Below are 27,464 nucleotides of genomic sequence, written 5' to 3'. Positions count from 1 at the left end.
CATTAGATTGCTGCGCCAAAATAGAAATATTACTAATAATCTATGTTGGATGTTGCAGTGCAACTGCAAGAATGTAGGAGAATTGATGAAATCTATCAGTTCTGTAATTCATTGCCTCTGACTATACTGCAAGTCCAGAGAGGACTTTGAGAGTACCAGAGCCTCATACTGCTTTTAACTAAGGAAGGGCTTGAGAAACAGCAGCTGAAGTCTCAGCATCGTCCTTCTGCGGCCAGCTGCAGCTGAGATACTCTGAAAGTGTTTCAAAAGAAGGAGAGTCCTAGCCAAGACCAGAATGACTGACTCAGTTTGTCTGTGCAAATTTATATTGCGAGGCAGAGACAGAGAGCATCTGTAATGTTGGTAACAGGAAAAAAACAGCGTAACTTCTGCGGTTTCTGACAATTACTGAGCACATGCTAGGTAGTGTTCAAGGAAATAAAATGGGCCAAATATCACTTTCTGTTTGAAAACAAGTACATTGTAAGTCACATCCCTTGTACTAAATAAATCTCCTGCCCATGCATAGGCTGCCACCAGTGAACCATCCCTGGTCTGAGCAAACCTCTGCAACATGCCAGGCTTTTATTCTCTGGGAAGACATTGCAGGTCAAAACTGCATGGAGGACCACCCTAACAAGCCAGCAGTAGGGACGACCACATGCCAGCACTCAGCCTGTACCTAATTTCCACTGAAGTCAAGGGCCCAGCTATGTGCTCTCCCCTGCTTCCTTCCCCACGGTTAAAAAACAGGAATTAGGCAATCAGCAGTTCTAAGAATTTAAAAGTAACTGTTGTTTCAGGTTTTGTTTTGTTTTGCAATCTAAGGATGTGGCCTCAAAGCTTACTCTGAGTCTACTTCTGCTCCAGTGGTGCTCGGAAATGAAAATTTTGATGTGGGCTTAATAATCTCACGTACGCAAGCACAGCAGCTGGAGCTGTGAACAGAACTTCATGGCATGACTCACAGTAAAGGTGGGAAAACAGAATCTGAGGGAATTCACCCAGAGCTGTACCACATTGCTAAGTGTGAATTGAACCTCTGAGGATGTGCGTGGTCTCCTGCTGCACTCTTTGCAGAGCTATCTCATATTACTTTTAATAAGAAAGATCCTCAAAAAATGTGATCTATCACTAAGTAAAAAGAAACATTAGCTTTAAGCTCTACATTTACTAACAAAGTTCTCTTTGCTAGACAGTGAAGGAAAGATTCATTTCATATAACTTCAGCCATCAAAGAAGAAAGTGTGCCGTATAGGGTAGGAAGGAATTCCTGATGGTGATGAATCCCATCCCAAGATGGGCACCTGAGACAGGCTGAATGATAGTAGATGAAGATGATACATGAAGCTCTCTTTCTTTGGTTCTACTGACTACAGATGGATATTGGATAACTCACTTCACTTTGCTGTCCCACTTAGAGGTGACACGAAAGAAGCAAGACGAATCCTGCTCTCCTGCCCTAGCCTGGGCAGATTTGTTAGTACATTTTCAAGGTTAACTAAGGAAAACGAACAACTTCCAGAAGTTTTTCCTCAATTGAAATTGAATAGGCAGGTTGAATAAAATGAAAATACTTCTTTCAAGTGTTTAAATGGAAATTACCTAAAATCCTAGAGAACCATCTGTGCCATTGTAAGAAACAGACTATTTTTCACATCTATTTTTCTCTCTCTCTTTAGAATGATAAGATGCTAGTTAATGAGAATTAAAATACGCTGGATGCAATCTTTTAATCTCAGAAATCCCTGGACCATTTTCTGTGACTATACAGCCATAAAAGGTCATATAGTAATGGTATTTAAGTGCCTAAAGATGGCTAAAGATGGCTAAAAAAGACTTTCAAAAGCATACCTCTAAAAATCTAGTCCAAAATGACTGCATCAAAAGAAACATAGTAAATTTGCTCTACATACGAAAGGAAACAAATACAAATGACAATGCCTTAGTTTGTCGGTGATCCTAATCCTGAAATTATGATTCATTTTGTAGACTGAGGCTCTTTTGTACCAAAGGGATTATCACAGTGATTTTCTTGTTAAAGTAATCTTTAATAAAAGGTCAAATTCTGATACCAAGTTTTTATACACACACACATACATGTACATACACCCCCCCCCCCCCCCCCCTTTTTTTTGGAGGGGGAACAACAGTAAAAGCTTTTTGGAAAAATCAGGATAACTTCCCCTTTAAACACCTGAGTCTTAAATTTGTCAAAAAGTTGGTGATGTAGTGAAGATGGTATCAAAGATCACCTCCAAGTTATGTTAGAGGCAGCCCATAGAGAAGAAAGGCTTCTTGCTTGTAAGGGGCAATAGCTGAATATTGAGATATGTTTAGAAAGCTGATTGAAAGATACATATTTCAGAAAGACCGTAGAATAGGCTGGATCACAGTTGTCCTGTGGAAGACAGTGTTCCAGGAACCACACGCTGTTCTCATGGATGATACAACTTGGAAGAAAAAAAGCAAAGGCGTATGCTATTGACTCAAACATCTTTACAAGTATTTTTATGTAGCATGAATAATCCAGAAATCATGACCCATTTCTGGAACATATTGGAGACAATGCTAATTTCAGGAACATTGTTGACCAAAGATTAAAATTCATTCTGTTCCTCAGCCCAGAAAACATAATAGCCCACAAGCTATTCTGGAGTAGCACTAGCCGTAAACTGCCAGACAATTTGGAAAGAGCATTCACTCTAATTCAGTATCAAGTCTTTGGCAGTGTCTACTACCAGATGCTTCAAAGGATGCAGTCCTGTATCTTTATATTCTCTATCAAAACTACATGTTTTGCAGTGATGCTTGAATGTAACACCTTCAGTAATTTTTCAAGCCCCTTTAAAACTTGCCAAAGTACCCTTGACTTAAATGCTTCAAAAGCCATTCCGCTTGGAAGGGTAACATTACTAAATACAGTCTGCTCTGAAAAGGCTTTTCTTCATTCCAGCCACACCACTGTTTGGACAGTGTATGGCTTTTAGTTTTTCCTGTGGACTGAGATGCAACATCTTAGCAGAAGACTGACACCAAGCTATAAGCTATATGATCACCCAGGCTGTTACCACCTCACTCTAGGCTCTCATTCTGTGCTGTTCTTAAATTCACAGTCAGTATCATTACTAATATTCCTCCAGAGAGTTATCCACCTTTACAGTTTGATTCCATAACTCTTTTAAGAATTGCTGTAAAGAACCATTTAAGAAACAACCTTCAGCTAAGGAGTTAACACAATCGAAAGGCAGATATACACAGTCAAGTAAAAATACAGCCTAACTCCATGCTGATCAGGACTTCCCGTTCCTCTGAGTGTATTCAGCTTTCCTGCACGTTTGCAGTGGATTGACCCAGACAGCAGCTAAGCACCCACCCAGCCACTCGCCCACTCCCTTCTCAGCGGGACAGGGGAGAGCATCGGAAGAGCAAAAGCAAGAAAACCCATAGGTCAAGACAAAGACAGTTTCAGGAGTGAAAGAAGAGAAAAAACCCCAAGCGATGCAACAGCAATCACTCACCACCTCGCACAAGCAGAACGATGCCCAGCCAGTCACTGAGCAATGGCTACGCTGGAACATCAACCACTGCTTTTTTAATGCTGTGCATGACATTATACGGTATGGGATATCCCAGGTCAGCTTGGGACAGCTTTCCTGGCTGTGAACCCTTCCAGCCTCTTGCTCTCCCCCAGCCTACTTGCCGGTGGCAGTGGGATGGTGGTGCGGTGGGCAGAGTGAGAAATAGGGAAAGCCTTGATGCTGTGCAGCACTGTTCAGCATCAGCCAAACCACTGGTGTGCTATCAACACTGTTTCAGTCATAAATCCAAAACACAGCTCCATACGGGCTGCCATGAAAAAAGTTAACTCCATCCCAGGCAGACCCAGTACCATAGTACTTCCAACAAGGCAAGTCAGACTTGTGCACTGAACCTGGCTTACTGCTGCCTAGTGTCATTCCCTGGTTTTATTATTTGTCCTGAACAAATGACTTTTCTTGTAAGCGAAGCAGCCACCACGAACAGCTCAGAGATCACTGTGAGCCTGGAATGGACATTTTCATTGGCAACAAGCAAACTTCTGCAGCTAATTTGTCCTTGTTATCTACAGCACCCTTCACTTCTGGTCCCTCCATGGACCAGAGGCCAGAGAAGTTCAGCTATTTTTCAGAAGTAGCTCCACCACAGCAGCATGGAGAAGCTGACGGGCCCCATCCTGATCTGTCGGGAAAGTCAGAGCAGTCAGCCATGAAGGTACAGCATCACTTCCCTCCTTCCCTCCCCTGTAAAAGACATCCCATGGGCACTTCAAAATGGCTAAAGATACAGGACCAAATTAGAAAACTGTTGTTACCAAGTGACCAGCTCACCTCTTTCTCCTCTGTTTTCCCTTTCTACTCGCGGGAAAGCAATGTCCTTGCTGCCTGCTGTGCCCCTCCCAGCCAACTGTTTAAGCTTGGCTGGGCTGATAACTGGGAAAGCACATCAAACCTGCACCTGCTAACTGGCCTAAACTGGTACTGTCCAAATTGTGCTGTCTGGGGTGGCAGTGCCTAAAGATTTCTTAGATGTTTTCTGAGTTGTCCTCTCTGCCTTGTCATCACCCAGGACTCTAGATATGGAAAAAGAAATGAAGAGGCCTGTATCCTTGCAAAGAAACATTCAGTAGAAGAGATTTCAAAACCTCAGTCAGGACTTTCTGTATGAAATCCATGACAGAAATAAGGGGTAGGATGCTGCTTGAATTCATACATGTTTCTAACCTACAAGATATATTTTTGTCTCAAGAGTATTTATTCAGTTTTATTAGAATAAAACTCTTTTGAAGGATTCAAGTGCTGCTGAAGGGACACTCTGCTGGCAGTCAAAGGGAAAGCAAGCAGTACCGGAGATGTGGCATACCTCCTATATTCATATTCTCGTCACCTGATGAACTACAAGGTCACTTTTAGCTAAGGTCTGATGAAAGCCAGGATTCTTTAGTGATGCTGAACAGGGCAAGAGGCTAAGGCAGGCATAACACAAAGACATACTTGTCTGTGCTGAATCCTTAACCTGTATTTGTCACATTTTGTGGATAAAATAAAAAATCTTTACATTTACAATCAGGAAAAGAATAGCAAATGCCTTATTTGCAGCGTCACTGAGAAGATCTGTTCTAGCTTCCACAGCTAAGCAATTATGCATGTCGCATGCATGAGAAATCCTTTAATGTAAATTCGGGGTAACTGCCAGACTTGAAAAGTGGGATGCACCATATAGAATACAGGCAAGTTCTACCCGGGAGACAGTGACTTTGAAGAGGTTAGAGACATGGTAGGTGACCAAACGGATATAGAACTTCCCAGCCAATGCAGCTGCCAATGAAGAAGATGATTCTTGTATTATTTAAAAAAGATTATTAAGTCAGAAATCATATTACATTTGAGTAGGACACCTGTGGCATTATTATAGGAATAATATGTGAAGTTCTGATACCAGATTTGGAAGGACAGAAAGAGATCAGGAGTCATAAAAATGAGACACAGATCAGAAAAGCCTGTCTTAAGATCCTTTATCTATTTATCAAAGACTAAGATGCGTCTTAGAGTCATGACAGAAATGAGATTCTTATTCTAGATTAGAAAAATGTAATAAAATAAAAAATGGCTGAATGTAATGCCAGATAAATTTGAACTAGAAATAAGGCAAAATTCATTAAAAATTGAACACCTTAGAAAAAGGCAAGTTAAGTTTCATCACTCGAAGTCCTGAAAGATAAATAATCTACTGTAGATCAGCCTGAAGCTATTTCCTTGGTGTAGTTATCACTGGGTGAAAACCTAGAGGCTATTCAGAAATTCAGATCAGATAGCTACAGCGCTCCATCTGTCCTTCACATCATGACTCAATAAGATTCCTGGAGAATGCAAGTTAAATCCTGTATTATCCCTGGGTACTTTCTTCTGATTAGTGGATCAAAACAGAAATGAAAGCGAAGCAGCAAAATAATTTTCCATTGTAAGCAATAAACTGTGTGCAGAAAATATCTATCTAGTTAACTAAGGGTTGGAATTATTTTATAAACAGAAGGAATCCATTTTGTAACGTACTAAAGTAAGCACTTGGAAACTGGATTTTACACTACATGACCGAACACTATTTTTGGAGTACAGAGTATGCATTCTGTCACTACCATGCACTCTTCTGAATTACTGTATTCATGAGCAGAACAAATGCTATGATTGCAACATGAGAGGGATGAATAGTTGACAAAGTAACAGAAATTTACTGCCTGTCTAAGCAAGAACATTAAGTACCACACGCATTTTCTTAATATGTCTACAACCAAGTAGCCAAAGCAAATACAATGAATGCTTCTTATTGAAACCATTTTCTTAAAACAACTTTGAGCCTAGGGAGTGAAAAGTCTTACCTGCAAACATATTGCCAGGTTAACTCTACAGCCAAGCGATGTGCTGACAGCCCGTGGATGGAGACCAAGGTCTTTAAATAATTTTGAAAACGACTGAGTAAGAGCTATCCGAGGTCGTTCTTCAGCCACTACTACACATGTCCGTACACGTGAAAGGTCCAGTCCCCTTGCCTAAAAAGAAGTGAAAATGTAACAAAGTTCACAAATAGGCAGATTTAATGACAAACAGTCAGCAGTACTCAAGCGTGTTAGGCAGGTATTATGAGGAACAGTGGAATAGAGGCTAAGGTGCCAGTATAATTTCCATCTTTCCTGGAGGCCAGATGGCCAGATGACAGTTTAGTAGCTGTAGAAGAGCAGACATACTTGCTTGTCATCTCAGCGTTAGCATGTAGGAAGAGAAGGGTATGCTAATTCTGAAGGGAGGGAATGCCATTTCCCATTATTAATTCAGAAAGCCAGTAAATAATAGCAAACAGGAAGCAGTGTGTAGCCTTGGAAAAACTGATTAGGAAATTATTAAGCAAGGATGGTAAGGGCTGGAAACGTCATAAATAACAGTATCGCAGGACCTAATTTATTTCAGTAGCATACTGGAAATTCTAGATGATTTCAGAAATGAAACTGGCTACCTGGCTTTTAATTCTGGGGGAAAAAACAAAAAAGATTCCCCCCCACCCCCTCCGGATAATATAGTTAAAACAATACAGTACTTGTAAGTATGTGATTATTTAACTACAGGGGTCAAAAACAAACTAGCACTTCATATAATCAGGGAATTCATAAAACATAATATACAACATAATGCTCCTTAGGCCTCTTGGACATTTACACCTCTGTTTTCCAACACTTGCCAATCAACACAGGCTGCAACACAGATCAGAAAGCAAATAAAAGCCTTTCCTTGATGTTTAAAAGCCTTGTGATCTGAAGGAGGATGACTGATATTCATATATAGCCTTTGGCAAGGAATAACATGGTTTCTGTGGAAGCTGCCCGTGCCTTCTGATGATTTTCTCCTCGCTGCAGACATTTAGCACAGCCGTTCGTGGCAGGGAAGGCTCCCAAACACCACCGTGCAGATGGCAGGTTGTGCCGGACGACAGAGTTACTCACCTTCAGCGACTCTGTTTGCGAACCGAGTCCCTTAGTACAAAGCTCCATGACCGAATAGGAACAAAAAGTGTCTCTCACTTTGTACTGACTCACAGCAAGAAGCCACAGAGCGGGATTGGTCTCCAGTTCTGAGGGAGGAATCAAAATAGACTGGTGTCCTGAATAAACGCTGTAAAGACACAAGAATCGTTAACGTACGCTAAATGCCTGTGTCCACAGGTGTTTACAAGCTATGGAGTACTAGAATATAAAGTTTATCACAGCGCAGATGATGAACCATGATAATGATGAACTACAGGTCCAGTAGTTTAACATGAAGTTTGACTCCATTTTTTGCTATACCTTCAGAATCTACGAGGAATGCAGGCAGAACACGCTCCTAAAATACCAATTTACTCAAAATGCCTGTGGACTTTGCTGTTAGAACTGTACCAACGAGAGTGAAATAGTTCAGTTATTAATGGCACTAATAAACAGTGTTATAATATCAACAAAAATTATATGTCGCTGACAAATAATTGAGTAATTACCATTTTAAGATACCTTGATTAAAAGAGCACTTGATTGCTTAATATGGAAATAACCTCTCTCCTGCTGAGGCAAGCAAGAGGTTTGCAATCATTTTCAAAGGAGTAAATCTGACCCAAATTTAACAATCCTTGTGGCTTTAAATTTCTTCTGTGAAAGTTTTACAAACTTTTTAAACCTAAATATACTACACCTCTTCTTTATTGGATACCCAGTGAGGATAAGTATTGAGAACAGACACTTATCAGGGTCCCTGAAGGAAACAATTATGTCAGAGCTAATTTCTCTGGTACTCAAGATTCTCCCCAAGGGAAAAAAATATTCCCAATTTGATGTCTTTATTTCCCGTGGGTCCTGTGTTGTTCACTCATCTCAGACAGGCAGATTTACCATTAATTTTACAGTCTCCTCACATCATAATTTGTGATTTGTAGGTATTTCAAATCGGAATGGTCATAGCATAAAAACCCTCAAATCACAGAAGTTCTGAGAAAGGACCATAAAGCCCCTATGATTTATGATGCACATGAGAGAAATTCATTTGTGACTTGAAAACTTGAAATTCCAGTTTGGTAAAGTAAATCTGATGTTTTCAAATCCAAGTGCTTGAGGTAAGACATGAAATGGAACTCTATTTTCAGGAATCTGAGCATCTCTGTAACTTCTGACACTGGAAGACACACCTTTACAGTTCTTGAAGATGGGTGGCTCACATGGCTTCCCTCCTTGGTGAGTGAATGCCCCGACCCCCCCCAAACCCAGATGAGAGAGTTTTCAAGAGCTGTGCAATTTAGAACAAGGTTTGTGTGACCTGGATGTCTTTACTTAGTATGACAAACGCATGAAAGGTGTACAAGTCCAGCCACAATGGCAGTTAATAATCTAAATAGTTTAGGTCTCTGCTGGAGTATGAGCCAGAGGATGTCATAGAGTATGTATGAAGTACAGTTCAAATAATTTCATTTATCATACAGTAAAAATTTTATCTTTGACTGCTTGTCCACATTTACACCACTCTTGATGATTCATGACCAGCGACTTGCCACGAAGCGATGTGTTCTCGGATATGGTTGACATAATGACTATAGCGCCGGACAGTTAACTGAAGCATTATGCTTTCATGTTGCTTTTATGGAAACAGAATAAAGTATGACTGAGCCTTGAGCATGTGCTTCATAAACATGTGAAAAGAGATGCTGGCAGCGTTACCCAAGCCTGAAAGGAGTATGCTCTCAGCTCAAGTGACAGATCAAACCCAGCTAGGGAGTAGTAACAGTTTTTACTATAAATATTACTTCACTCTTTCTTTCTCAGCCAATTCTTTTAAGACAAAGACAAATCTTTTCCCCCTCAGCAACACTAATGAGTGGGGGTGAACTGTCTCCCGCCCTTGATCAGCTTATGCTGGACAAGTAAGAAAGATACTCGTATTTGCTCTTAACCTCCCACCAACAGCCATGTAGCAAAGCATGAGGATTTGGATGCAAAACAACCCCCTTCTTCTCCAGACTGAGGGAAAAAACACTCTTATGATCAGACTTCACCTGAAAGAATCACTCTGATCAGACAGAAATAAATGAAGATGTTGCTAGTACCTTTCCTGAGTTTTCTAATTCCTCAGAAATACTGAGGAGTTTGGAATTATAACTGCAGAGCACAGCAGGAAATATCTAGCTGGAAGGAAATTTTCTGTGCTGCAGAAGCTCAGGCTGTGCTGCTCTTGTCTACAGTACACAAACCTACAGAAATACGGTATCACGCTTGGAAACCTGATGACCAACACAGGCTTTGTCTACCGAACTCTGGTTTAATAACCCATGCATACCATCTGATTTGCTAGAGCAGCTGGTGGAGCTCGGAGAAGAACTACAAAGACATACTTCTGGGGTGAATGTGCCAGTTCCACATCTGAAGTGGTTCATGCAGCACCTGGCCACCACAATGTCAGTCATAGCTTGGCTCACCTCCCTGAATCTACCTCAGAAACATTATGCAGGTTTTGCAAGTCACTCCAAGCAACAAAGCATTCCTGGTAGCTACATATCCTTGCAAATTTGCAGACTTTATACTTCCACATTAACCCCTGAGCAGCTGTATGTCACCAATGTTTTGGTGGAGAGAAGCTGAGAAAAAAAAGATACTCCTTTGTATAGATGGCTGAAACCTTTCTACAGCTCTGGTGCTTTCAAATCACTGTGAGATGTTAGACAGTGTTTGCTTAGTAAGGATGGCAACAACCAAGCAGATGACCACACACCTGAACAGACTGCAGTTGTGGAAGGCTGCTTTGGAGATGCTGGATAAAGCTAGATACAGTCCCAAACCTGTAGAAAGTTCTGCCCATGCTGCCTCCGTGCAATCCTAGGTATGGTAGAGATGTTTGGTAGGTACATCTAGGTATGGTAGTTAATCCTGAAACTGAGACACTGAACAACTAGACAGTTCCATCTCACCTTGAAACACAATAGTTGTCAAGAGACGGTTAAGCTGTCAGCTTTGCTATTCTCATACTAGAAGCAACAAAACTGTGGTGAACACTGTGGCATCAGGGGGATCGGATGGGATATTAGGAAAAGTTGGGGGTTTAAACATAAATTATAGAAGCTAAAATTACTGTTCTGAAATTGTGACAATATATGATACATTGGAGTAGGTGCAAGAACTTAGTTATATAAATACTGGGAAGGTACTGAAGCAAGATTGTTTCGTCCACTGCTGTAGAAATCTGTTGTTACAAAAGTAACTCTACCTCCTGATACAAACCTTATAACAGGAGTAGACACAGAGCAGAACTGCAGAGACTATCTGACAGACCTGGACATCTGTTTATCAGTCTCCATCATTTCCAGAAAATGCAAAAGGAGAAGGCAAAAAAGAAGACAAAAAACCAGAATGACTACAGAGCATCCCTGCGTCATCTCTCCGCAATGACTTTTCGGGTGCAGACACAGAGTGAAATGCAGAGGTAGCTGAGGTGGGAGATCACCTGTTAGAAACGCTGTCTCCCTTTGGGGGACTCCAAAGCAACCTGGGGAAGAAAAAAGGATTCCCGTGGCGGACAAAGCCTTTGATTTTGGCAATCAGTGAAGAGCCTTGTCTGCCTGCACGAAGCAGGGGCTGCCCAAGGACAGGAATACTCCAGTTAAATGCACCAGGATGTATTTTGGTATGACGGCACCATCTGATCACAACACCGGTCTCACTGCCTGGCAGGCTGTTCTGGCAGCATATGGAGATGCCTGGGAGGACATCCTGGCAATTAACTATTCCACTGAATCAAAGATTCACCCCATGTTGTGCTGAGGCAGATTAACAGTAAAATCTGAGGTTTTATTCTAGTTCCAGAAATTTCAGCAGGGCAATAAATGCTGACAAATGGCAGTTAGAATTTGCAATTGCATTCTGGCAGGCTACTGACCCATCGCTGCCCTTGCTTCTGGTGTCTTTCTCAGATGATACAAGCTGCTTTCCCACTTAACTGCAAAAGGCAGGTAAGTACAGCTGAGTCTTGTAAGCATATGCATTTAGTTTCTGCATTTCTACAGATGATATGTGGCATTTGGTGATGAGGGACAGGTATGGGAATTAGGCGTTTGGTAAAGCCCAAAATATTTGAGTTGCCATGCCTGTAATTCAAGGTCTGTGAAAAGTCTGCGTGCTGAGGGAGCCTGAACGGGACTGAGCAAAAGCCTTCACATTGATCTGGACCAGAGCTTGCAGGAAGGATGGTACAGGCCACAGAGGAGCGCCTGGGCATACGTCTGACCTAGGCTTCACAGGATTCGAGCCAAAATTAAATCTTCAGCTCTCCTGAAGACCCACTGTGGGCACAAAAAAGCGGCTTTTGGAGAACAAGTAAAGGATGTCAACTGCAGAGCCCAAAGTTGCCCATGTGGCCTACAGTGCACTAACAGCATGACTGCACATTGCGAGCTGATAAGCAATCAGTACTGGAGAGACAGAGATACCTTGCAAAGACGTTTAAATAATGTACAGCAAAAGGGATCATTGTGTAGGGCACGCAGGTTTTCCCAGAAAGGAAAAGATCTCACCCATAAATCCTGATAGGCTTCTGGTGCTGAGAATAGGTCCAGCCGTTACAACTTCCGTATCAGAGTACTGGGAGCTGGTGAGAGCGGTGCCATAACCCAGCACTCTGCTTTAACTCACGCTCTGGTGTCGGTACCCCAGTCAGAGACCTGTACGCCTTTGGTTAACACTGAAATGCCGGTATTTTGTTCCTGCAGTGCCTGCATCACCTGTTGGGACAGAGCTGACCGCCCAGAGCGAGGGCCAGCGGTTAACTCCAATGTCTTGCTGCTGGCACGTCTGCAAAAGGCTTTGACCTCCCCCTTTCAGAGACACGTTTCAGCAACCTCTGAACCTCACGAGGGAAGCTTTCTAACACGGCTCCAGGTCGCTGCTGGGCACTTCTGCACTGACGCGTAACTTCTCACTGGGAAGCGTGTTTCTGACTGCCTCTGAGCAGAAGCACGTCCCCCAGCAGGACCAGGGGTGGGAATCATACAGTGACTCAGCGGAACCCGGGGTGCTCAGGGCCATTTCAACACAACGCCCCTTTATCTAAATACTTAAAGCAAGTGAGTAAGTTTTAAAAAATGGCCATGTTCATATCCTTCACTTTCCATGTCAGAATTATCCTCTTCTGACGTGGCATTTAGGCTTCTTCACGCACTTGCCTTTATTTTGCTATAAATGGGCTGGAAATTGGATGAAATGCTTATGCCTACCAGATCAAGTTCGCCTAAAAAAAACCTAATAATAATTAATGAGTCCCAGCACACTGAAGTTTTCTACAATGTAATTTTCATGCTAATGTTGCAAGACCTTGCTTACCTCTTGCACAGTTCCACCTGTTTGCTAAACAAGAGACCCCGCAGTCTCTTGCTGCAGAAGCTACCCAGCAGCACCAGTGGGGCTGTCAGCCTGTGGCTACAGAAGGGAGACAGCAGGAGTGGGACAGGAGAGAGCCACTTCACTGCACGTTACCTGGAAAGCCTTCCCAGGACCATTTTATAGCATTCACGCTATTTATTATGTGGCCACTGTGGACCAGAAAATTCAGTTCCTCTGGTCCAGTCTGAGTCTTACTGACTTGCACTATTACAATTTCAGTTTCTGAGAATATATAAAAAATATATATATAACTATTAACGTACTTTGTTTTAATTTCAGCAAGGACAATTTTATCTTCTAGTAGTAAAAGTAGAACTGCAATACGCGTTGGCCTAGCTGGGCCAAAATGGAGGGAAAATTCTTCTTCTATTGCATTACTCAGCAACTACCAATTAAGTAAATCCTCACTAACGAACTGTAGAACGCTCTATTCTGCTACACAGTGAGTAGCATTAAGATAGGGACATCTTAATTTCAGGAAGCATTTTTGAACAATGGGATTTTTTTACGTTGGAGGACAATTTTAATTTTTTTTCTTTAAAAGAATGTACTACATTTTAAAATGCAATGCAATGCAAGTCAGAATGCTAGGATGACCCTGTAAGAATTGATAAATGAGATTACTAAAGAGACAATTGCAAAAAAATATATTCTTTTATTGATGCATTTGTAAGAACCTGTTCAAATTAGGAAGTCTGGGGTTTGTGAACTCACATGGGGGTGATGACTGCCACCACACCCAGGACGTGCGGTTCAGTGACAAAGGTTCCAAGGAAACCCTGCTGGAGCATGCAGCCAGTTTAGAGGGAAGGTGGTAGATCCCATTTTTTAAAAAATGTATTGCTCTGCTTTGCAAGGTTTCTTTTCTTTATTATTTTATACCCTTTAGGCCATAAAATAATAAATTTAAAAAAAATAAAAACTTTGCAAAACTATGCAATATATTCCAAACTTACCAAAGGGCTGGCTCCATGCTCCAGCAGCTTTCCTAAGTAGCTTTGACCTCACAGAATGGGGCATTCTGGGGCACCGCAGTGGAGCAGGCCAGCACAACGCCTAAGTACCTACAACGGGGATAAAAGGTTAGTTTTTCTTTCATTCCTTAGCGAATGCCTCCTTTGGTCTAGTTAATAACGGCATTAAAACGTACTCATCATTTTAACAACACCCAGCAAAGGAGGTTGCCTTCTCTTCCTGCTGGGCTCCTAAAATTAAGAGTTGCTTTTTAACTCTCAAACACCTCTAGCTGATCAAAAATTGAAGATGTAACTTCATTTCCATATGCCATTAGAAGTATTAATTTAGTTAATGGGAGTGGTGACAGACAATCATAACTTTACAGTAGAATCCTCTGAAGTCGAAATCTGGGCTGTAAAAAGTTGGGGAGGATTTGGGTATGCTAAACTACAAGGAGTAAAATGCAAAGTTGTAAAGTTTAAAGTTAGGACGAGTAACAGTCTAATAACCTCCAGGATATATTTTTTGCTATCACATTAAATAATACTCACTTCTACAATACTAATGAAATGGAAATGAGGTTCATAAGTGGAATTAATGAAGCTGTATCTAACGCCAGCTTTCTCTAAATGACAGTCGCAATTCAAGCAGCCTGCAATTTTTCTGGTTCTACAGGAACAAGAGGTAAGTGGCAAAGAAGAGACTGACATGATGGTTCATAAGATTAGAGTGTTGCTGGCCTGATCTCAGTTCCTTCAACTCCCTCGATTCCCATCTCTGCTTTGAAAACGGTATAGAATTTTCTATTCCTTCTACAGGCTACAGAGGGGCACAGACCTTGACTGCTTTCTGCCAAAGGCTTGCTGCCTCATTCACTCACCAGTCATTAACAATCTTCTCCTAAAAAAAGCTTAATACTATCAGTATTGGGAAGGACCTAAGGGCAGCAAATGCATATTTGTTGCAAATATAGTTCTGGAAGAAACAAAAATTTCTGTGTTCAGGAGAGTCACGGGCACCACAAATTACTTGGGTTTTGGACAGGCCAACATTTATCTGTATTTTGCAGCTCTACCGTGATGTTGCATAGAAGTTATCCTTGGACGCTCCATGTCCTGACACTGCCCCATACAACAATACACTCCTCAGCTGAACTCTCCTCTGGTGCTCCACAGTCCTGCCCTGGTCTCACTGAATGCACCATGGCAGATCTGGCTTAGCCCCCAGCAGAGCGAAGGCCTAACAGTGTTGACATCAGGGCATGCTGGAACACATAAGTCTATATAAGAAATAGTCAACTGACTTAAAAGATCAACAGTTTAAAAATTTAACTTAAACAGAGTGATTTAATTAAAATCTCAACATTTCTGAAAGGTTTCATTGCAGCCTCAATAATTTTAATTTTGTCTTGTGGAAATAACATATTAAAAAGAAAGATTTTTCAAAACAAAGAGATCTCTAATCCCTATGTATATTCTAAAATAATATTAGGGCAAGTATAGTTTAAATCAAGAAAAACTGATCAAGAATAAATATGATAATATGGTTAATCTTTGGCCCATTTAATATTTAATAACAAATATTTTAAAAGGGCAACAACACAGACCAATAGCCTACTTCTAAATAAACAATACTTGCTGAAAACAAATTGTTGCAGTTGTTATCAAATAATGCTTCCTTCAGGTATTTAGTAAATTGGTAAGAAGTTTATCTAGATTATTTATATTGCCCTGGATTATCTTCATTTTAGTAATTAAAAATAGCAATACTGCTAACACCAAAGAACCTCCTATGGAGGGAGCAAAGATTTCGGACTACTGTGACTCCACAGTGTCTTCATAAAATTGGGCTCCATTAACACTCCCATAGCTCTTCCTTTTTGCCTCCGCATCAACCCATTTAACTTCAAACAAACAAACAAACAAAAATTGATGGAACTGCTTTCAGTGCTGAACTGTAACTTCTCTGGAGTATAAAGATTGACAGCACTGTTAACTTTCTAAACTTCTTATTAACAAAAAAAGCTGATTTGCATTTCACTAGAAATGTTTTTTTCTGATAGCTTTGGTACTGCCATAGAAGTATCCTTCTGCAAGAAAACACATGTCCGTGCCTCTGTGAAAATCCCATCCGTAAGTCCTACAAATGAGGAAGTCCCCGGTATCTACTTGTGCTTTCAGATTACAGAATGAAAAAGAGGATGCCAAGAAACCACTTTCTTAAGGTAATATTGGTGGAGTGCTGCCTTCACCAAATAAAAACTAGCCACCCTCTGCAGAGACAGCAGTAAAACAGCAGGAGGTCAATGCGCAGCCTTGTTGATGCTCTGCGCTTGTCAGTCTAAATACCTACGGCCATGCCTGGCTCAAACAAAGCATATTCTCCTTACAGCACTCTTCATACAGCTTCCAGCACTTCCAATTGCCTACGTCAGTCCCAGAGGTATTGTCATCTCCACATCATGCGGTTTGTTGTGTTATAGTACAACGGAAACTGTATTTCAAAATTTGAGGAGAAACCTCACCTGCAGAGGCACCAGAGGACAAACCCAAGTCCACAGTAGGGGTCCAAGCAGATAGCAACTTCTCTGGAGGGATAAAGCTCACACTGCAGCTTAATAGAACGACAAAAGGCACTAGTGGCTGCGTGAGACATCTGAAAGACAACAGCAAAGTAATTAAAATGATCAACTATGTCATTCGGAAGGCTCATTCCCAAACTGTGCCAAGAGCTTAAATCAGTTACAGCATAAAGCAAACAAATAAATATTGACTTTGTGCTCAGTGTAAACACACATGTAATTTATATCTAAGAAAACATAATTTGCCTTCAAGAGGGCATCCAAATAACTGTGAAAGGGGAGGGGAGGCAGAATGAAAGGTAAGTTTGAAATGATTTAGGGAGAAAGCCGTGAGTGGTTTAAAGATGTGCTCCAAGCTGTATGCAAAGCTAATGATAACAAGCTAAACTTTCCGAAAGAACAAAGGAGTGAATGACTGCAGGATCTGAACAAAGTATTTTGCCAATCATCAGTAACATATTTCTAAGTACATATTTCTTAATACAATAAAAAAAAAATGCTAAAGTACTTTTTAAATAGAAGAGTAATTTGCATGCAAAACGGTACTAGGGACCTAATAATTCAGTGATAAAGAGCCCCAAAAAACTTAGTAAAGGTTCTGTAAAATGTCTTCACGTTATCCACCTCCTAATTGAGAAACAGGCTCTCAAAATCTGGGTAAGAAAGCTCTCAGTGACAAAAGAAGCAGAAAGCAGAAACAAAAAACCTGATCAAAAGGAAATTCTTCTGATTTTTTCCTAGCTTTACGATGTTTCCCACACTCACCCATCCCAGCTTAGAAGTTCTAACTACAGTGGGAACAGAATTACATCTTATCATTTTTGTCCTCTCTGTCCATAACAAGAAAGATACCCGTGTTAGAAGTTCAGCCCGGATAGGATTTAACTCATCTTTGATCTCTGCCACATACAGAACTAGTTGCCTTATATACTGTTAAGAGTCAACGGAGGGGAACAGGCACTTCAAAGGCAAAATTTATTTGATCTTAAGGTAAACAGGGGAATAAAGCTCCAGAAGTGGGTCTTTCTCCATTGCCAATGAGAGCCATAACTGAGGCTGGACGTGTTCCAAGCGATGCTAAAGGACCCGCTCAGAACAGGTGTCCACACCGTGATCATCTGCAGTTTGCAGAGATTAATTCTACTCTAGCTGAATCAAGACTACTTTTTCACACAGGATTAAACTGAACCCTGTAGGTCCAGAACTTATGTTATTTTTTGAATTTTTACATCATACTGGGTGCACGCTATTGAAAAATTGAGAGTATACAGAAGTGGAATCTACTACTTCCAAAGCGATACAAAACATTTATCAGCTTTTCAGAAGCCACACAAGTTGTTTAGCCGTTTTTTAAATTTAGCACCACTGCATTATGAATATAAGCCCTGTGGCCTCTTAGGATCCTTTTACAATTAATTAATCACTAGTGATGATCTAGTAGGTGGTAACTGTTTACATAAACCCGCTGAGTCAGTGATCTGGAGGCTTTGTGACCCAGGTATCAGAAGCTAATCAACAATTCCTTGACAGATTTATCTGGATTTCCCTTTAGTCACATTAAGAAAAGATTTGTCGACTTTTCCTGCCTTTGACTATCTTTGAAGCTCTCCAAATACTGACTTTGCATAGCTAGTAGTCATTTCTGCAAGTCTGATAAGGTGGAATTCAGACCTGATTTAATACGGATGATTGCATCTGAAACAATCATTTAAGGCTCCCTTTCAAAGAAATGAAGACTTATGTGACATTCACCCCATTCAAAAATTGATGTTTCAGGTAAGTCAGATAAATTACACCCTGAAAGTCCCTGCTTCTCCCTGTTGATTACTGAGGAGCCCAATGACTAGTCCACATCTGCAGGCATCGTAGCTGTTTAAAGTTAGATGAAATGAATCTTCCAGGAGTGTCCAAAACCTGACCATCAGCCAGCTCATCCATTTAACCCCTGGTCACCCTTGGGCTGGTCACTTCACCGCTCTGTGCTTCAAATTCTCATCTGAAAACTGGAAAAATGATACTTTCTTTGTTTATAAAGCTTCTGAAAATAGATGGATGATGCCAAAGAGTATGAGAAATTCAGTATAGGCTGTAAAGTGTTATATGTCAGCAGAGATTGCTGAAGTAATCATAATCCTTGGATATGCAACAGATACTACAAAAGCAACAGGTAAGAAAGAATAAGAGAGTGCTTTTGCCTGTGTGTTGGTGAAACCAAAGCTGGAATAACCTAAGTTAGCAGCTAGGTAAAACAGCTTTGATGAATTGTGGCTAGCGGTCTGGAGAAAATTGCAGAATGGAGATTGAAAGAGCTCAAGATGCATGAAGAAGAGAATATTGAAAACCAACAGCCAGTAGCTGAGTTGCAGTAAGGAGAAAACAATGAATGGACACTGGAACCAGTAGTAAAAGGATGACTGAGTCTCATTTCCTTCATGAAATGGAAATAATAGATGTGTGAGCTGCAGAATGCTTCAGGCGGACAAACTAGTAGGCGATCGGCAGAGCTATTGGCAAAAAACTTTTAGTCTGAGGAGGAGGAGAGGGGCTAAACTTGCCACACACGGTACCATAGTCAGTATAGAAGAACTAATTTAAAGTTAGTGGAATCAAATTATGACTGCAAGGGAGGAAGCAAATCAATTTCTGTGACTAAAAATAAAGAGGAGTTACAAACCAGGAGCAATGTACCACCTGCCAGCCAGGCGTGACGGCAGAAATGTCAGTTTTAACAAGAAGTCCCTACCTTTACCCCTGCTAGCATGCCAGTTGTAGAGACGCTGAAGTCAAGGTAAGCAAGCGTTTCAGGGTTAGAAGGTTTGTAGATCTGTGCAGGCCGCTTCTTTGGCAAATCATCTAGTGAAAACAGAGAAAGAAAATGTGTGCATCTTACTCCCAAGACATGTAGACCTCTGAGTGCTTGACAAATACAACGATAAAAGAAGACACAGAGGTCCCCTAGCCTTAGCACTCACCTGTATCCAGTACCGGAGGCCATGTTCTGACATCCACTGCTGCTGCTGCCTCTCGTGACCGTAACAATTTACATATTAATTGTGTCGTCATTAAGCAGGCAGAGCGGCTCACCTAGGAATTTAAAAAATAAATAATAACGCAATGGGATATTGATTATTTCTCCCACGAAAATGAGCAAGACCATGATTTATTTTTCTGCCAGAACAGGACACGGGTATATTAGTCTTATGTTTTCCAATCAGCAGGTGGAAAGACGCACAAAAAATGCAACTCAGAGAGCAGAGTGAGTTTTACAAAATACATGAAAATTGCACTTTCAGAAAAACGTTGTAATGAAACTAAAGGCACCTTAATAGTAAGAATGTGACTCTTCCAACACATTATACCAGTTATCAACCTAGAATGCCAGTACAGAAGACTGTGACTAAAACACTCCCTATGTGATCAGAATACATCTTGGTTTATAAACAGCATTTTCACATAAACCAAAACCTAGTCTGACACTTATATGAATAATTTTACTATCTGAAGTCATTTTTATGTTACCCATATACTTTCAGTTCCTGTGCTTAGGAAAAACCACTGGGAACTCTTCTGATACCAGCAAAAGTAGACTAGAAATTGTGCAAGTAGCACTAAGAAGGGAAATTGTGAGTTTACTGCAAATACCATCTGCACTGAATTTTAGATGATACATGCCGAAGGTATTTGCCTTCTAGATTTGCCATTTTTAAAAATTCAAAAGCAGCAACTACAAGAATATTTCTTACTGATTATAAAATTAATATATTTAAGGAAATATTCACACAAACATAAATATGAACACTGTTAATCACTCACGATAGTACAGAGGAAAAACTGAAAAGGGAGCATCATTCTTTTCCCCACACTTGGAGAATCTGTGCAAATATTGCTAAGAGTATTTTTTTCTTTAAGGAACCTGAAATGTTTCATTGCACACTGTATTTCCAGTGTTCAACCTAAGGAAATCGGTAACCGTATGTACAATGAATTTTACAGCGAGCAGAAGGGATCAGCTTCTATTGACAGTAACCTCGTGGAGGTCAGCTTTATAGGTCAACTTTACAAAGCACATGAAGACATAACGAGCACAAAAGCACGGACCCAAGCTGTACTTAATTCCTCTAACCCCATGATTCCCCTGTTTGGAATATCTAAATATTTCAAGCTAAAAGTGAAGACAAATGAAGCCACTGCAGCATCCCTCAATCCAACCATGTCACTGTCAGGACAAGGCAAGGTAATTCCTATATATCTAATCTTAGCTATGAAAATCTTGATCTGGGATTTACAGAATCCGTAAAATAAAAGGAATTTCGAGAGTTAGTGGTTACTAGCCCTCTTAGGAATTATATTATCTGGAAGATCAGGAGGTTCATTAAAATGCAGAATGTCCATGCCTGGAGAGTAGCAAGCTGGAAATAAACACGTAGGGACAGTGGAAAGGAGAAAGAAGGCAGCAACTGCTCGAGATGGAGCTCAATAATGTTCAGTTATATTTTACTATACTATACTATACTACACTTTACTACTACCAGTTCACCACCAAACCAAAATTATGTAGGCTAAACTTTGCTTAGAAGTCATTCTTTTTGACTTCAAAAGGTGCTGTGTAGACATACAACATGTCAGAGTAGGCTTTGACCCCATCAAACCAGCAAATTTGTATGATTGCACTGGCAATGACAGAACAGCCTCAATATTTTAATTTCTACAAGGCCATCCCTCCCCAAAATGAAGAAAATCTTGTTTAAAACAGAGCTGCGAGGCTTTTAAGTCAAACTGGCATTAATACGGCTAATAAATTTTAATATTTTCTTTAAAGCTAGTCTATTGAAGGGACAATGATTACAAGTCAGCTTAGATCTGTCCTAGTTTTTCATCATGAAAACAAACAGATCTAGTCTGGCTACTAAACACCAAAGGAAAAACAAAATAACAGATTTTACACCACTTCTGCAATTTTAACAAGTGACGTTTAAAAACAGTGAGTGCCAAAATATTAAATAGTGAGAACCCTGGAGACAATGGGACAATTTCTCATACCTCTACTGATATTTTGTGGCATCTGGTGCCATAAGGTAAGCCACAAATTATAACTATCTCTAGTACTTATTACATGAAAATGTCAACATTCATTAGAAATGTTAAAATCACATTTGTTTCAACTTGTTTTTTCAGAGACTCAGAATTCCACTCAATGAATTAGAAACTGCCAGATGTAAAAAGTTATCTCTTTGCAACCATTTAACTTCCCTCAGTAACAAGCACAATGAGGTTATTTATATGCAACAAAGACTAAACATTATTAGATAAAGCCAAAATATCAAAAGAAATCACTGAATGAAAAAGACTGAGTAACACTTCTTTGGATGAAACAAAACATCGAACAACATCTTCACAACAGAACTTTGAAACTGCTTCAAACTGTGAAACAACTAGATGCATAGAGCTGAGCACAAACCACCACCAGGTCAAACTATGCGTTCCATTGGGATTTTTCTCTACTTTCTAAAGTAGTCAATGTAGTGTTGCCAGGTGAGAAAACCAACCATTCCTGGCATATAGCTAAATAAAGCGCTTCAAATATACTTCGTGAAAGTGGTAGCAGAACTGCAGCAAAATGCAACAGCAGAAGTCAGCAGGTTGTGTACTGTCAAGCAGTGTTGACTGCAACACACTGAGGTCCTGAATCTTCGGAAGGAATACAACTCTTCAACCTACACCACCAGTCACTGAAGTTACCATTCCTAAAGACTACACAAATCCATCGCCCATTTAATCTACTTGTGCATTTTCAGGTGTCTGCTCACCTCCACAATCATCTTCACTGTAGGTAACGTGGTAGCTATGTTCTGGGGATGTGGAGGTCGAACGGTTATTGGCACACAGCCTGCATACAGGCATCCGTAAAATGCGGCAATCAGGTCTATTCCTGCATGAAGAACAAAACAAAAATCCTACCCTGAAAATCAAATCATTTAATCACAGACATCTATGTCAGCATAAATATTACTTGGAACTCAACTCAGAAGGTTAAATGAGTGACTAAGCCCTTTAAAAGACTTCTTTCTCAGCCCCTTGTCAGTATTTGTTCAGCTTCACTGATTCCTTTCAATTGTACTGTTCTTCTGAGCATGAAAAAGCAAAGGCGACACACAAAGCTGCAGCCAGATATCATCACTTAGGTGAACTCCACTTTTATGATCAGGAAGTAACCTGTCAAAAAGACTGATTTCTACGAATTAATTATCTTCTCACGTTTACATTTATAGACAAATGAGAATCTACAAGAAGAGGGATGCCCCAGCAAAAGGATGAGGTAGGATGATGCCTGTTCCTACCAGCTGCAGAAAGAACACCTGGAGGTTTTATTAAATAGTCTTTCTCATGTCATTTTTAATCTCAGATATGCAGCTTTGACTTCTCTACCTGAACTTTTATAGTAAAAAAGAGAGTAATGATTTTGAAATCCTGCTTCTAACATAAAATTAGGTGTTGCTCCATATAAATATTGACTACTGCTGACAGACTGTTGACAGCACACTTCAGGCTATCCAAGGAGGCTGAACAGACAACAGCACAAAGATCCCTTGAATACTGCTGTTTGATAGCTCCCCGGTGCTGTACACAGGCCGTGACAAGACGACAATGGGGGCTGGTTTATTCTTTCAGTGGAAAAGGATCTGCAGTACTGGTAGGTTACTGTTCCTTCAATAAAATGCTTTATTCATGGGAAGCAAAATACAGAAAATAAAAACTTATGTTTTAAATACTGATCCTCTTTTGTGGAAAAGGTTTTCTCATATTAACCACTGAGAAATTACTGCTATAAACTATGAAGATTTAACCAGTATCTTGCACCCCTTACAACTAAATATCACAATATAGACCTTCAATCAGACTGCTTATTTCATCAACACACATGAAATGCTGAAGATAAAAGAGCAGCACTAGATCAGAAATAATTTCAAACAAATGTCAAACGTGGTACCAGTCAACACAAGCTTAAAAGCTCTTATGTCAAAGGATGAAAATCCAAGCCACAGAGAGCTCTATAGGTTAAAGATCCATAGAGAAAACAGTGATTACAATTTGCTATTTCTTCATTATCTGTGATTTATTCATCATATTTCTACTCTAAAAAGCCATGAATCACTTCCTACGTATTGCTGCTTTACCCACATGAAACGCAGCCCTTCCAAGAGGGAATTCAACAAGTGGATCTAAGAACACTCAGCAGATGGAATATTTTAGCAGAGCTGGCTGCTCCAATAGTAGTACATTACCAGCAAATTAAAAGACAAGAGAAATTCAATTTGACTGCTTATAACAGACAGGTTTTAAAAACACAGGTTAATCTTAATCTGAACCCAAAGAAATAGTATCTATGTGCATACACAAGAGAAATTTTTTTAAGTATCTTTGACTAAGTTCAAAGAAATGTTCATAAGGCAAATACTGTGTTTTGCCACTGAACATGGTTTGCAGGTTGGTAACACCACCAGTGCAGCACCGTTCTAAAGGACCTTGATAAATTTTCGGGACTACTAAGGGACTGGGCAGGGCAGTTCTTTACCTGGTGGGTAAACCAAAGCCACGTGGTCTCCATCTTGTAAATGCCCCCTTTCCATCAGCATGACAGCTATCTTCTCCGCTCGTTTATGTAGCTGGACACATGTTAGCGAGTTGGCTATTGTTCCCTGCACAGGAAGACAGTTAAACGTCACAGAAGATAATGCAATGTGCTGAAGCTCTGTTTTCCTCTGCACTTTAGAAGTTACTGGATAAGGTGCAGCCACAATATGTCACGCAATCAACTTAAATACGGAAACCTTCAGCTTTATGTCAAACGGCAACTGGAAAGAAAAAAGATGTTTGTAAAGCAGAGGAATGATCTCTGTTCTTTTCTCTGTACCTTCTACCCTGAACAGTGTGTTCGCTCTAACCAAGGGAGTACAGTAGCACGGTAAGATCCTGCCCATGTAACCTGTACTCCCTCCCTTGCTACCCAGGCAGCACTCCTGCTACAGCCAGGAAAGTGCTTCATGGTCTCTACAGCGATCTGGAGAATCTGTGGAGAGCACTCCTGAAAATTGCACTTCGTTGTCTGCACGCTGGAGTGAAGCCAAACGGCACAGCAGAAACACTTCAAAAGACAAGAGACAAAAGACACAGGAGAAAACAATTCTTTGTGACGGGGAAAAGAATTAGTCTGGAACAAAAGCTAAGCACATGCATATAAATGAAACAGAGAAGTAAGGCATTTGTTGAATTTGCGTAACTGGTCAGCATGAAAGAAAAGGGGAAGTGACAATACGCTACAGTTTGGCTTTTTGAAGCACTTCAAACAGCGCTAACTCAAAACTATCAAACCAAAACCTTGTTTTATACTGGATTAGTATTATGTTCTTAGATTTCCTAAATATATATATGTGTGTACATATGCACACACACAAATACACATTTAAAGAAATATATACATCTGTATCACAAAATTCACTACCACAGCTGACACCTCAGAAGACAAGTCTGAAAATGAACGCACAGGACAGACTGACTGCGCCTAGAGCTGGTCTGGCCAGGTCTGGGCTGAGATAACGGGACAGGGCAGTACGGGAAGGGCTGCACCTCTGCTTGTGCATCTGTTCTGTGGAGAAAGAGGATTTCCGCCTGCACTTCTGCTGTGAAATACCTGGCACTCATCACAAGCACTAAGTTAACTTAAAAATAGGGAGTCTGAAAAAATTGAGGGGAAAAAAGGTAAGAATATATATATATGCACACTTTAAATGAACAATGTATCAAAATCACAATGCAATGCAATGCAAAATATTGTATCACTGTCCTTCTTAAGAGAGAAAGCAAGGTGGTCTACTGTTTTAAAGAAATATTCTTTACACTCTATTTTAACAAGGAAAGGAATAATAAGCATTTGGCCTGACTGCTGGTTTCTATCCACCATCACCATCCCACGCACCACCGCAGTATTTATTGACCACAAGCTTCAGAGAGGAGAGAGCATGTCACCAGGCATCACCTGGCATGTACAAACTATAAACTGTCAACAAAGAGGACAACCTAACTGAAAATAAAAAGGACAAAGTCAGAGCTTAGTATTCCTCTTCATCATCTTCAGCAACCACACTTACTGAAATGCACTTCAGGCAATTTTAATCAGTCCTCTCGACAATGCGGAGATCATTTCAGTAAGAAAGCTTCCTCTAAAGACATATGCAACTATATGGATGGTGGACTAAATATGGCTTCCATCTGTCCAGCCCTAAATATGGCCAACGGGACCTGAGGTCTGGGTGTCCTTGTCACTGTAGACCTGCTAGTAGGAATCTGCTTAAACTCTTCATTCTTCCTTTTAAGAAATTGCCTGTTTGCACAGTCATGGGAAGAAGGACCCTTTATATCCCCACAAACATCAGAAACACAGGCCCCCCTGACACAGAATCCCAGCATGGTAGGGGTTGGAAGGGACCTCTGTGGGTCATCTAGTCCAACCCTCCTGCCTAAGCAGGGTCACCTACAGCAGGCTGCAGAGGACCTTGTCCAGGCGGGTCTTGAATATCTCCAGAGAAGGAGACTCCACAGCCTCCCTGGGCAGCCTGTTCCAGGGCTCCGTCACCCTCAGAGGGAAGAAGTTCTTCCTCATGTTCAGACGGAACTTCCTATGCTTCAGTCTGTGCCCATTGCCCCTTGTCCTGTCACTGGGCACCACTGAAAAGAGCTTGGCCCCATCCTCCTGACACCCACCCTGCAGATATTTATAAGCATATATTAGGTCTCCTCGCAGCCTTCTCTTCTTCAGGCTGAACAAGCCCAGCTCCCTCAGCCTCTCCTCGTAGGAGGATGCTCCAGTCCCCTCACCATCCTCGTAGCCCTCTGCTGGACTCTCTCCAGTAGCTCCTCATCTTTCTTGAAGTGGGGAGCCCAGAACTGGACACAGTACTCCAGATGGGGCCTCACTAGGGCAGTGTAGAGGGGAAGGAGAACCTCCCTCGACCTGCTGGCCACACTCCTCCTAATGCACCCCAGGCCACACTCCTCCTAATGCACCCCAGGATGCCATTGGCCTTCTTGGCAGCCAGAGCACACTGCTGGCTCATGGTTAACCTGTCGTCCACCAGGACACCCAGGTCCCTCTCCACAGAGCTGCTCTCCAGCAGGTCCGCCCCAGGCCTGAACTGACGCATGGGGTTGTTCCTCCTCGGTGCAGGATCCTGCATTTGCCCTTGTTGAACTTCATCAGGTTCCTCTCTGCCCAACTTACACAGTTGGGAATCATTGCAAATCATGCAAATTTGTGCAAAACTTGTTCACATTGAAGACTTTTGGCACTTGCTACAGATGAACCAGAAGAAAGACTGTTTATGTGAAGTGCAGGGAAGGAGAATCCTGTTGTTGGACAAGAATCATTGGCAAGCACCAGGCAACTATTCCCTTCGGGTCTTTTATATGAGGTCTCCTGCAACGTAAAGGTGTTGCAATCCTTCATGACACACACTAAAAACAACGCACTGCTCTAATTTTGAAATATTCCAAATTCTCAAAAAGCTTGGGTTACAGGAAAATACTAATCTCATTGGATTTCTGTTAGTCATCCACTGCAAGATGCCTGGATGTTTCAGAACAAAGCCTACAGACAATGTGCAAGGAAGACAAAAAGGGAAAAGTTACAAATCAGAACTGAAATTCAGGATGGGTAATAAAACTTGTCTAGGCTAAATCCCACCAAACCTGTCACTTCTTTCCATAAAACATCAAATCTCTCCATAAAGTATTACATCTCTCCAAACAAATTTCATATGATACGATACTCCGCACTGAGAGTAATGGAGAAACTGAATTTCAAAATTCAATTATCTTTCACTTCCACGGAACGAGAAATTATTTTTTTAATCCTTGTTTTGCACATTGTGTCCTTCCCTCTCACTGTTTGAACCC

At 41.0% G+C, this 27,464-nt stretch overlaps 1 protein-coding gene across 6 annotated transcripts in view; it reads right to left on the bottom strand.

Annotated features, from left to right (window-relative positions):
- Nucleotides 1–27,464, bottom strand: part of DIP2C (disco interacting protein 2 homolog C) — a 326,462-nt gene that overhangs the window by 33,976 nt on the left and 265,022 nt on the right. For all 6 annotated transcript variants that reach the window (XM_075419735.1, XM_075419734.1, XM_075419736.1 and 3 more), the window contains 7 exons: nt 24,088–24,211; nt 22,322–22,443; nt 19,487–19,598; nt 19,258–19,367; nt 16,458–16,588; nt 7,532–7,700; nt 6,416–6,586 (listed from right to left, as the gene is read on the bottom strand). In XM_075419735.1, the coding sequence (XP_075275850.1) occupies nt 6,416–6,586; nt 7,532–7,700; nt 16,458–16,588; nt 19,258–19,367; nt 19,487–19,598; nt 22,322–22,443; nt 24,088–24,211 (939 nt within the window). The remainder of the gene's footprint in view (nt 1–6,415; nt 6,587–7,531; nt 7,701–16,457; nt 16,589–19,257; nt 19,368–19,486; nt 19,599–22,321; nt 22,444–24,087; nt 24,212–27,464) is intronic.

The sequence above is a fragment of the Opisthocomus hoazin genome, chromosome 4 (assembly GCF_030867145.1).
Source record: "Opisthocomus hoazin isolate bOpiHoa1 chromosome 4, bOpiHoa1.hap1, whole genome shotgun sequence".
Lineage (NCBI taxonomy): Eukaryota > Metazoa > Chordata > Aves > Opisthocomiformes > Opisthocomidae > Opisthocomus > Opisthocomus hoazin.
This window is presented reverse-complemented; position numbering and strand designations above follow the sequence as displayed.